The 12,217-nt window shown below is 46.4% G+C and overlaps 1 protein-coding gene across 12 annotated transcripts in view; it reads right to left on the reverse strand.

Annotated features, from left to right (window-relative positions):
- rab3gap1 (RAB3 GTPase activating protein subunit 1) overlaps positions 1 to 12,217 on the reverse strand; it is a 160,491-nt gene that overhangs the window by 41,080 nt on the left and 107,194 nt on the right. For all 12 annotated transcript variants that reach the window (XR_015859912.1, XM_088383342.1, XM_088383340.1 and 9 more), the window contains 2 exons: positions 11,289 to 11,426; positions 1,230 to 1,454 (listed from right to left, as the gene is read on the reverse strand). Coding sequence is in view for 11 of the 12 variants with exons in the window: in XM_088383342.1 (XP_088239468.1) it covers positions 1,230 to 1,454; positions 11,289 to 11,426 (363 nt within the window). In the remaining variant the exon portion in view is untranslated. The remainder of the gene's footprint in view (positions 1 to 1,229; positions 1,455 to 11,288; positions 11,427 to 12,217) is intronic.

Genomic DNA, 12,217 nt, shown 5'->3' on the forward strand with positions numbered 1-12,217 from the left:
CACTCCCAGGATCAATAAATGTTCAATCAATCAAATCAATCAATCAAATCAATCAATCAATCAATCAATCAATCAATCAATCAATCAATCAATCAATCAATCAAGCCTTCCTGGCATGTCCCACTGATAGGAGATCACCGGGACAACCGGTCACCCCGCTCACTCTTTGTTTGATCTTCTGCCCTCTGGAAAGAGGTACAGGAGCCTGCGCTCCCGCACCGCCAGACTCACCAACAGCTTCATTCTCCAGGCTGTTAGGATCCTGAACTCTCTTCTCCCTTCTGCGTAGCATCCTGTACTTATTTATTGTGTTATTTGTTTATTTATTAATCACTCTTATTTATTCATTTTTTCTTGTGTTGTGTACTTGTATGTACATTGTGAACTATGTCTTGTCACCGTGGGATAGTGGGAACGTAATTTCGATCTCTTTGTGTATGTGAAGAAATTGACAATAAAGCAGACTTTGACTTTGACAAACTGTCTTCCAGCCTTGAGATCCCTCAGCAAGAGCTGGAAGAGTGGCTGGGGAATGGTAAGCTGCTACAGCCGCAGCCCGACCCCGGATAAGCGGTGGATAATGGATGGCTGGATGGATAAGTAAATACATTTAGAAAAAGCATGATACTCTTGACATTCCCATAAATATCTACAAAACAGCGAGGCCCCGAAAAGTGAACCTCGATATAACGAGAGGACACTGTAAATAGAAAAGTGCTATATAAATTAACGTTGATTGATCATTGACCACAATATGCTTCACCAAGTTTTTGCAAGCTATAATATTTGTCATTTTTCACACGTCCTGAGTGTTGTTAGTCACCTAAATGTTGAACGGGCTGTGATGTACCAAAGTCAAATTCTTCGTTTGGCACGCCAATCTTGAATCAGCTGGCCTGTTGGCACTTCCGTTTGTTCGTAGCGCATTGAAAAGTGGTTATTTTAGAAAAACCTCTTCAAATATGACCCAGAGTGTGCCATGATTGACTTTTTTCTGCTTGTGAACCTCCTCAGTGCTGCTCCTTGACTCAGTTGGATCGCTTATCACCAAAGCGACATATATGTCCACACTACAAGTAGTTTGACTGTTCCCAGTTGTCATTGATTTGTTGGTTTGCAGTGCAATGCATTATGTTATATACAAACAAAAATGCAATTATTATACATTAATTTATATACTTTGACTTACATATGTGCTAATAATTTGAAGGGTCCAAGCATTTTCTGACCTTTTCTGCTTCTTTGGTATCATCAAAAAGCCTTCGCTGGCGATGTGCAGGTATAGCCTTGGCATTCTCCCAAGTTTCTACCCATATGTTGCCTGGAATTTTCATCCTTGGACTTAGCTTGCCTTTCAAGACTGTTTGACCGTTTTCGTTGACGATCTCCTCCAAAAAATCCCTGGGAGAGTACCAACGAACAAAGTCCTCAAGAACAGAACCTGGGTTGGCTGCCTATGGAGGAAAATGAAAATTATTTATTCAATCATCAGCGAGAAAAATGGGATAAAACATGCAACACAACTATGCAAGACGGGGACGGGGGTAAATTACCTTACTAGATAAGCATTACCCAAATTTATTTATCATGTTTGTTAGGGTTTTCCAGGTTATCTTTATCATAGGATTATGTTGGAATGCAACAGGTAATAAATACCTTACCTTGTCCTCCTTATCACAAGGTCGTAAAACATCCCCTGGCATGTTTAGACTAGAGGACAAGGGCTTTAGCCAGTTTACCCAAACCCCCACTCTGTTTCTCTTAATAAATATCCCATCGCAGGAACGAGGGTTCAGACTTCATTCTGGAGTGAGTGAACTCTCCACCTGCAGGTGTCTAAAAGAACTTGCTTGTCTCCCGTGTGGTTCTTGCAAAATATCGTTTGAGTGAGCAAATCTCTAACATTTTGGTGCCGAAACCCGGAATCTCTCATACACATCATCTGGCTGACGGAGGACGACGCGCTGTACACCGTCGACGGGCCAGCGTCCATTAGCCGGACCTGGTAAAGAAAGACCTGGGAAGGAAATTCTTCGCTGGGCCAGCATCTTAGGTCTGCCTTCGTCTGACAGAGGTGGATTGACGGGACCCGGCAGTGCAACGAACCAGGGGACAAGTAAGTTAAGGGCCTGAAGTTGTGTGATTGTGTTGTTGTTTGTGAAACGCGTAAAAAGGTAGAAGTGCACAGGAATAAGTAAATTTTGTGGAAGGAGGGGGTGTTGTAGAGTCCCCCTCTGGATGAGGTGTCTCTTTTGGAGCAGTGGTTCTCAAACTGTTATAAAATCTCAGTACCTCCGTGGATCATTATTTGACGACCACTATTCTAAAGAGTACAACCTCGCGTTGGCAGGTCTGGGGACAAGGACTTTTGTCTTTAGTTCCCAGGGAAGGTGGGGGGTGTTGTAGAGTCCCCTCAGTGGATGAAGCAGCTCCTTTTTTTTTTTTAAAAAGGAGGACTTCGCGTTGGCAGGGCTGGGGACAAGGACTGTTGTCTTTAGTTCCCAGGGAAGGTGGGGGGTGTTGTAGAGTCCCCTCACTGGATGAAGCAGCTCCCTTTTCATGCAGAAAGGGAGGACTTCGCGTAGGCAGGGATAACTTGTTTGATTGAGTGTGTGACTGGTAGGATAAATTGACTAAATAGCAGTTCTAGCATTGATCCACGGCAATAATACAGGCTAGTAATTTGTTCAAAGGTCAATTTAAACCTGCATTGAGGATCCTCAAATAAATAAATAAATAATAATAATAATAATATTTTTGAGAAAAAATAAATTGTATAACCTAAAACTACTAGAATTAATATGGGAAATAAAAACGGTAAATCTCTACCTCTTGACGGAGATGAGAAGTACATGGCGAGTAGATTTCTTAATTGTATGCAATATATGCCAAAGTGGAAGAAAAAGTATGGAGTAGAAGGGAAGTTGAGAGTTGAAGTGTGGAAGATAGTAGTTGATGTTTTGGAAGAGAGTGTGGATAAAAAGAAAAATGGACTGAAAAAGAAAAGAAAAGAGAGAGAATTGGATTGTGCTAAAATGTGGTTAAAAGCTTCACAAGAGAGAAGAGAACAAATCCAAAAGACAAAAGATAGAAAGATGAAAGGTGATGAGGCTGAGACTATGTTTGTCAGGCCGGAAGACAATGAGGCCACAGTGCGCAGGCGCACTGCCGCAGCCACGGCTCCAGCCGAAGCTCAAGTAGAGGAGCAAGAGGGGCCTTCCGCTCGTACACAAAACTTGTATCCAAGCTTAACAAACCTACAGCCCCCCCCCATATAACAGCAAAAGAAGTCAGGGTCACATTAGTAGGAGTCCTGTACAAACAAGAAGTTTGACCACTGCTGCTAGATTTTCTCAAAATTTAGACAAGGTTGATGTATGCCCAATGATACAGGTGTCAAACCCTAATGTAGGGGAAGGCCAACTCCCACATACATATGTTTTCCGGCCATGGACTTTGGAAGAGGCAAGAAAAGCAGTTGAAAGGGTTACCCCTGTTGCTGAAGACCCAGATAAATGGGCAGAGGACATGGCTGGAATTATACATTCCTATAGACTGAATGGACATGAGGCAGGAGAAGCTGCAATGTCCTCCTTGGGAAAAGACTGGGCGAAGGTTAGAGGAAATTATACAGGTAGAAATAATCAAGGGCCTTTTCCCTATCCCATTGAGGAAAATCAATTGGGAGGGGAGTATGCAGCACAATGGAATGGTCTTGTGCAAAGAGTGCGAACTATATTTCAAAGACGAGCGAATTATGGTCATTTGGCAGGAATAAAACAGAAGCCTGGCGAAGATACTGATGATTTTCGTTTGAGATTTGAAAAAGAATTCAGGGTGCATAGTGGCATCCCATTCAATGATACAGCTGAGAGTGCTTATCAACAACAGCTTAAAAATGCGCTCCTCACTAATTTCCGCCCTGAAATAGGCAACTGGGTGAGGAAACATTTGGTGGAAGTGGACGTTGCAAGTGTGACAACAACTATGCAATGGGCCAGACATGCTGAAAAAGTGATCAAAAAAGGCAAAAGTTCTGATGTATTTCATCTAGATAATGATGATGAACTAGATGAAGATACAACAGTCTTCTTCCAAGGGTCCCAGCAAGGCAGAGGAGGAGGTAGAGGCCAACAAGGTCGCAGGCCGCCATATAATTCAAAACCCCCACGAGATTCTGACAACTGTTGGAACTGTGGGAAACGTGGCCACTGGTCAAAAGACTGTTTTAGAAAAAAACAATATCAATCAAAGGGTGCAGGAAGGGGCAGAGGAAAGCCCAAATTCTCAGCATGACTAGATCCCCCCCCTTTGACCTCTGGTGCTCCTATAGAGGAAGAAATAGTAGATGTCCATACAGCATGGGACATTCTGAGTGCATTAAAAGAAAAACCATATGTTACTCTAAACATTGGAGGCAGTGATGTCGAGTTTTTGTGTGATACCGGGGCTTGTAAAACCGTGATAAAAACTAAAGTCCCAAATCTGAAGGCCTCCCAAAATACTATTTGGGTGAAATCTGCTGATGGGCAGGTACACAAGGAGAGTATCTCTAATCCAGTTGAAGTGAGAGATAAGGAAACTGGAAGCATGGTGTTAGAAAAATTGTATATATATGTTATCATGCGTTCTCTAATGAGTACTTATTCACAATGTTACTGTTCAGTATGCTTGCTGCTTTGCCTTGCTTATTCTTATCTTGTACAACAGAACAGAAGGATTACGGCTGGGTCAGGGGCGAGATGACGGTTGTGTCAAACAAGATGCTGCTGACAGCTCAGCGTCCACCAGAACAGATCGTGAAAACAACACGTCAAACGATGCGTCATGAACCTTCTGATCTTCCTTAAAGAACGTCACTTTCTCTTTTTATCTCTCGGAATATCGCTTAAACTGTTTTGCTGATATAGCCATATCTGCACGCAACACTTTGTGCGTTACTTTTTGTTTCTTTTCTTACGAGACGAAGCCACAATCTCTTTTCCCCCCCCTTAAGGGCTAATCGTCTCACACTGTGGGTAGGGCATTTCCAAATAAAAAGAGCGAGGAGTGTAAAACAGATTTTTAGTGTAGTCGGACTGCTGTAAGTCTGGGTGCACTCCTCGCGAGAAAAGACTCAACATTCTGCCCCACTGGTTTTGTCTGCTGATCCTTTTTACTGATTTTGAACCTGACAGTATTATTCTCTGGTCTTCCGAAGTCCAGTATTAAAAGTCCACAGTTAGTACAAAATTCTGCAGCGTGACTGCTCACACGGATGAGAAAATTTTATCACATTACCCCAATCTTAGCCAACTGGCTCCCGGTCCATTTAAGATGTGACTTCAAGGTTCTTCATGGTGCCTTCGTATCTCGTTGACCTTGTTGTTCCTTATATTCCGTCTCGTAACCTCCGCTCGCATAACGCTAGTCTTTTCCTTTAGGCTTTGGAATGCCCTACCGATAGATATCAGAACTGCTACCTCAGTAGAAACATTTAAGACACGATTAAAGACACATTTTTATGCCATGGCCTTTAATTAACCTGTGGTGGCCGATTCGGCTGGAGTTTGTGTTTTTGCTCCCCCCCCTCCATGGCTGGGGAGGGGGTTATGTGACACCCAAACTGATTAAGGCTGTCTGGATTGCCACCCTAGAAGACACTGCCATGACAATTGAGTGCACCTTCTGCAGCTCTTCACTATTTTTTCCCTTGGATCGTTTATATTATGGGTTCTATGTGCCCTTTCTGCATCCATTGCAGCCTGGTCATCCTGGAAGGGGGATCCTCCCATATGTGGCCTCTTGTCAAGGTTTCTCATTTTTCTCCCAGTAGGGTTTTTTGAGTTTTTCCTTGCCCTCCTGGGAGTTTAAGATCAGGGGATGTTTGAGACATCAAACATCAGACAAAGCACGGCTCACCCAAGCCCCTTATGATGAAAAACATAAATGGACTTTGTTTTCCCTCGCCCGGACGCGGGTCACCGGGGCCTCCCTCTGGAGCCAGGCCTGGAGGCGGGGCTCGAAGGCGAGCGTCTGGTGGCCGGGCCTTTGCCCATGGGGCCCGGCCGGGCATAGCCCGAAATGGAAACGTGGGTCCCCCTTCCCATGGGCTCACCACCTGTGGGAGGGGCCGAAGGGGTCGGGTGCAATGTGAGCTGGGCGGCAGCCAAAGGCAGGGACCTTGGCGGTCTGATCCCCGGCTGCAGAAGCTGGCTCTTGGGACATGGAATGTCACCTCTCTGGCTGGAAAGGAGCCCGAGCTGGTGTGCGAGGCAGAAAGATTCCGACTAGATATAGTCGGACTAGCCTCCACACACAGTTTGGGTTCCGGTACAAGCCCTCTCGAGAGGGGCTGGACTCTCTTCCACTCTGGAGTTGCCCACGGTGAGAGGCGTCGAGCAGGTGTGGGTATACTTATTGCCCCCCGGCTGGGCGCCTGCACATTGGGGTTCACCCCGGTGAACGAGAGGGTAGCCTCCCTCCGCCTTCGGGTGGGGGGACGGGTCCTGACTGTTGTTTGTGTCTATGCACCAAACAGCAGCTCAGAGTACCCACCCTTCTTGGGGTCCCTGGAGGAAGTGCTGGAGAGCGCTCCTTCTGGGGACTCTATCGTTCTACTGGGTGACTTCAATGCTCATGTGGGCAATGACAGTGAGACCTGGAAGGGCGTGATTGGGAGGAACGGCCCCACTGATCTGAACCCGAGCGGTGTTCTATTGTTGGACTTCTGTGCTCGACACGGATTTTCAATAATGAACACCATGTTCAAACATAAGGGTGTCCATGTGTGCACTTGGCACCAGGACACCCTAGGCCGCAGTTCGATGATCGACTTTGTAGTCGTGTCATCGGATTTGCGGCCGCATGTTTTGGACACTCGGGTGAAGAGAGGGGCGGAGCTGTCAACTGATCACCACCTGGTGGTGGGTTGGCTCCGATGGTGGGGGAAGATGCCGGTCCGACCTGGCAGACCCAAACGCTCTGTGAGGGTCTGCTGGGAACGTCTGGCAGAATCTCCTGTCAGGAAGAGCTTCAACTCCCACCTCCGGCAGAGCTTTTCCCACGTCCCGGGGGAGGCGGGGGTCATTGAGTCTGAGTGGACCATGTTCCGCGCCTCCATTGTTGAGGCGGCCGACCGGAGCTGTGGCCGTAAGGTCGTTGGTGCCTGTCGTGGCGGCAATCCCCGAACCCGCTGGTGGACACCGGCGGTAAGGGATGCCGTCAAGCTGAAGAAGGAGTCCTATCGGGCCATTTTGGCCTGCGGGACTCCGGAGGCAGCTGACAGGTACCGGATGGCCAAGCGGAACGCGGCTTCGGCGGTTGCTGAGGCAAAAACCCGGGCGTGGGAGGAGTTCGGTGAGGCCATGGAGAATGACTTTCGGACGGCTTCGAGGAAATTCTGGTCCACCATCCGGCGTCTCAGGAGGGGGAAGCAGTGCAACGTCAACACTGTTTACAGTGGGGATGGCGTGCTGCTGACCTCGACTCGGGACGTCGTGAGTCGGTGGGGAGAATACTTCGAAGACCTCCTCAATTCCACCTACACGCCTTCCATTGAGGAAGCAGGGCCTGGAGACTCTGAGGCGGATTCTCCAATCTCTGGGGTCGAAGTCACTGAGGTAGTCAAAAAACTCCTCGGTGGCAAGGCCCCGGGGGTGGATGAGATCCGCCCGGAGTTCTTAAAGGCTCTGGATGTTGTGGGGCTGTCATGGCTGACACGCCTCTACAACGTTGCGTGGACATCGGGGACAGTGCCTCTGGATTGGCAGACTGGGGTGGTGGTTCCCCTCTTTAAGAAGGGGGACCGGAGGGTGTGTTCCAATTACAGGGGAATCACACTCCTCAGCCTCCCTGGTAAGGTCTATTCAGGGGTGCTGGAGAGGAGGGTCCGTCGGGAGGTCGAACCTCGGATTCAGGAGGAGCAGTGTGGCTTTCGTCCTGGCCGTGGAACAGTGGACCAGCTCTACACCCTCGGCAGGATCCTCGAGGGTGCATGGGAGTTTGCCCAACCAGTCCACATGTGTTTTGTGGACTTGGAGAAGGCGTTCGACCGTGTCCCTCGGGAGGTTCTGTGGAGGGTGCTTCGGGAGTACGGGGTGCCGAGCCAACTGATAAGGGCGGTTCGGTCCCTGTATCACCGATGCCAGAGTCTGGTCCGCATTTCCGGCAGTAAGACGGATTCGTTCCCAGTGAGGGTTGGACTCCGCCAAGGCTGCCCTTTGTCACCGATTCTGTTCATAATTTTTATGGACAGAATTTCTAGGCGCAGCCGAGGCATTGAGGGGGTCCGGTTTGGGGACCTCAGCATCGCGTCTCTGCTTTTTGCAGATGACGTGGTGCTGTTGGCTTCTTCAGGCCGTGATCTCCAGCTCTCGCTGGAACGATTCGCAGCCGAGTGTGAAGCGGTCGGGATGAGGGTCAGCACCTCCAAATCCGAGTCCATGGTCCTCGATCGGAAAAGGGTGGAATGCCCTCTCCGGATCGGGGATGAGATCCTGCCCCAAGTGGAGGAGTTCAAGTATCTTGGAGTCTTGTTCACGAGTGAGGGGAGGATGGAGCGTGAGATCGACAGGCGGATCGGTGCAGCGTCGGCAGTAATGCGGACCCTGTACCGGTCCGTTGTGGTGAAGAGAGAGCTGAGCCAAAAGGCAAAGCTCTCAATTTACCGGTCGATTTACGTTCCTACCCTCACCTATGCTCACGAGCTATGGGTCGTGACCGAAAGAACGAGATCTCGGATACAAGCGGCCGAAATGAGTTTTCTCCGCAGGATGTCCGGGCTCTCCTTTAGAGATAGGGTGAGAAGCTCGGTCATCCGGGAGAGACTCGGAGTAGAGTCACTACTCCTCCACGTTGAGAGGACCCAGATGAGGTGGCTCGGGCATTTTATCAGGATGCCTCCTGGACGCCTCCCTGGGGAGGTTTTCTGGGCATGTCCCACCGGTAGGAGACCCCGGGGACGACCCAGGACGCGCTGGAGAGACTATGTCTCTCAGCTGGCCTGGGAACGCCTTGGGATCCCCCGGGATGAGCTGGATGAAGTGGCTGGGGAGAGGGAAGTCTGGGAGTCCCTCCTAAAGCTGCTGCCCCCGCGACCCGACCCCGGATAAGCGGAAGAAGATGGATGGATGGATGGATGGATGGGATGTTTGAGAATAATTGTCAGTTTTTGTACATGTGAAGCCCTTTGAGACTTGATTGTGATTTAGGGCATTATAAATAAACTTGACTTGACAACTAAATGAGTAAACCGTAAAAGTGTAGACTTTATTACCGTGATATTTGGGCTTTAAAATAATCTTTGACTATGCTATAAGTGCTGTCAGGTGATTAAAAAAATTATCAAAATAATTCCATGATTTGTAATTAATTAATCTAATTCATCACATTTTATTATCATATCAGATAAAGGTCCTCAAAGATTTTGAGTTCTGGAACTTAACAAAAATGTAGTGTATGATTAATCAGTTGAACGCACCTAGAAGAGAAGATATTAAACCCACTTTTAATGGTGATGTGTGCTTGATAAATGAAATTCAAAAGAAAAAAGGTTATGCACATCAGCAAAGCAATTAGGACAGGTGCATTATTAAAACGTGTGTGTGTTTGGTCAAAAGTAGCTATATTGATATTTGTCCATAAATAACCTACTTATGGTTTCTATTTTCATTTTCCAGCAGCTCAAAGGTTCACATTTTTGTTGAAGTTAATGAAAATAAATGATTAGTCTGAGGGGCCGATGATATATATATTGAAAATTCATTCTTTAACGATATCATGGGAATATCATGACAATAGCGTAACATTAGTTTACATCTAACATCATGTTACTTTTTTTGTTTCCATGTGCTCCTTAATGTTCATAGCGCCGCGACCACCATACTGATCATAATACCTTGACAGAGAATACACAAAACCTTCCCCGGGACATCTACTTTACAGATATATTCCGTCAGGCACGTGGTTACGGACTGTGTTCCGAGTTTTACGATGACGCTGCTCTCGAGCCATGCCCATCTGAAGCAGTTCTTGATCCCGTTCACCTTGTCTATTTCCCTGGCACGATCCGCATGCTGGCGATAACTTTTGCTGAGTAGGCCATAGATCTATCTAACTAAATAACTCGTCTACAAGTGATGAAAACCCAATCGCAAATTCACATTGTGGCGTTGTAAAAACATTAGTTCTCCGCGTAAGTTAACAAGTGGAAATGATGTGATGAAAGTAGTGCCAAAATGCTGCAGAAAAAAGGTGGATTGTTGTCGCATCACTGCTGCCAGTAAGTTAGGTTTAAAGAGGCAAGCCGATTTCCGTACTCACAGCTTTTGCCTTGAGATGTGCCAAAAGATGCCGTCGCGGCGGGCGGGCGAATGCTCGCGAGTCACCGAGGCTAACATTGCCCGCTTCCATAAACCCCCCACCCCTCCGTTTTTTTCTCAAAGGATTTCACGAAAATGATACTTTCGACGGAAAAAAAACACGGAAATCCGCGGATCCGTGGAAAATTCTCATCCCTGTTAAATGCTAACTATTCATGCTGAACTGTTGAAAGGTGCTTCTGTGCTTGTGAGTGTGTGTCACATACTGTCGGCTGTGAACGCACTAGTGTGCTTAGTTAGGCTTTGTCATGTGTCTGTCTGCTGTTCCATTTTGTGCTGGGGTCACTTCATGGTGTATTTCTACTTTTATTGGTTGCTATGTAAATTATTTTAGAAATGACGAATGAGACGAGGAAATTGCCCAGAACGCTTCACACATGTTTGCCTGTGTTGTGAGGTTTTGACGAATCACAACCACAGTCCATTGGCTTCCACCATTGTCTGTGAATCGCTGAGCTGCCTCTGCACCAGTTTATAGACCCTGTGGAGGGGTTTTGTGTGTTTAGGAGTGTTCTGGGTAGGAATATTTTGGAAGAAGGGCTGTGTGGTGGACCTCTCATCTATGTTATTTATTTGTTGTTTATTTATTTATTCACAGGTATCTATTGCATCTACTGCATATCGGCTCTTCTCTCATTTTGCTTGCCGTGACTGATGTTTATATTGTCTATTTATTTATTTAGCATATTTTTACGATTTATGTAGCTACTGCAGTTCTTCAACCTCTCTTGTGTGAGCAATCTTGGGTGTGGATGCTGCTGATAACTGAATTTCCCTCCGGGGATCAATAAAGTCCCTCTCTCTCTCCCTCCCCTTCTCCCTTCCTTGTATGTCTCCCTCCCTCCCTCCATCCATCCACCCGCCCAACTCATTCATCCAGCCATCCCTTGGTATCTTGGAATCACTGTCTACTTGTGTGTGTCTAACCTTAAAAGACTCCATGTCAGACAGAAGACAAGCACTTTGCATCCGAGCACGGAGTTGGGCACCTTCGGCTGATGTTCCCAGTTTTGCAAGTATTTCTGACTGCTCCTCTAATAAATCCTCAGTCATGGGAGCAGGTTCCTGTTAAAATATAAACACAATCAATGTAATTGTACTTTTTACAATTAACAAGTTTTGCCAGGCTTCATACATTGATAAATAAATCAAATATTGAAAGAAAAGAGACAGCACTGACAAACACTCACCAAGTGATTACATAATATTAAGAGAATGCAAGCAATTTTGGTCCCTTATTGTCTGCTACATTTTAAACACACATTTGCACATCAGCTCTGTAATTCACATAACAGTATAGTGTTTAAACTAGTGATGTAAAACAAAAACATGATGACAAAGTAACTAACAAGTACCCTACTTTCCGGACTATTAGTCGCAGGTTTTTTCATAGTTTGGCCGGGAGTGTAATTTATACTCAGGAGCAACTTATGTGTGAAATTATTAACACATACATATCATTTCACATGTTATTTTCACACTGAACCGCATGAGGGCGCTCTAGACCTGTGGAATAATTGGAACCGCAACTGACAATGAGTCTGGCATCAGCCACGTAGATGAGGAAGCGCTGCATCTTCTACTTCTGGGGTTAGCAGATATGTTTAGAAGTAACACGAGGGTGAAGATTTCGTTGGATTTAATGATTTGGAGTGAAGCAGATGGTTCTATAAACTTGTTAGCATGTTATTTATGCTATAGTTATTTGAATCTCTCTTAATATGTTACGTCAGGCATGTTCTCAGTTCCTTGTTTGTGTTTATGCAACATTACCATACCGTACCTTCAGCCTGTTGTTGCCTATTTTAATTTTAAATTGCATTTCAAGATTCTGTTCTTGGTGTTGGATTTTATCA

The sequence above is a fragment of the Syngnathus floridae genome, chromosome 8 (assembly GCF_059516105.1).
Source record: "Syngnathus floridae isolate MCC-2025c chromosome 8, RoL_Sflo_1.0, whole genome shotgun sequence".
NCBI classification, from domain to species: Eukaryota; Metazoa; Chordata; class Actinopteri; order Syngnathiformes; family Syngnathidae; genus Syngnathus; species Syngnathus floridae.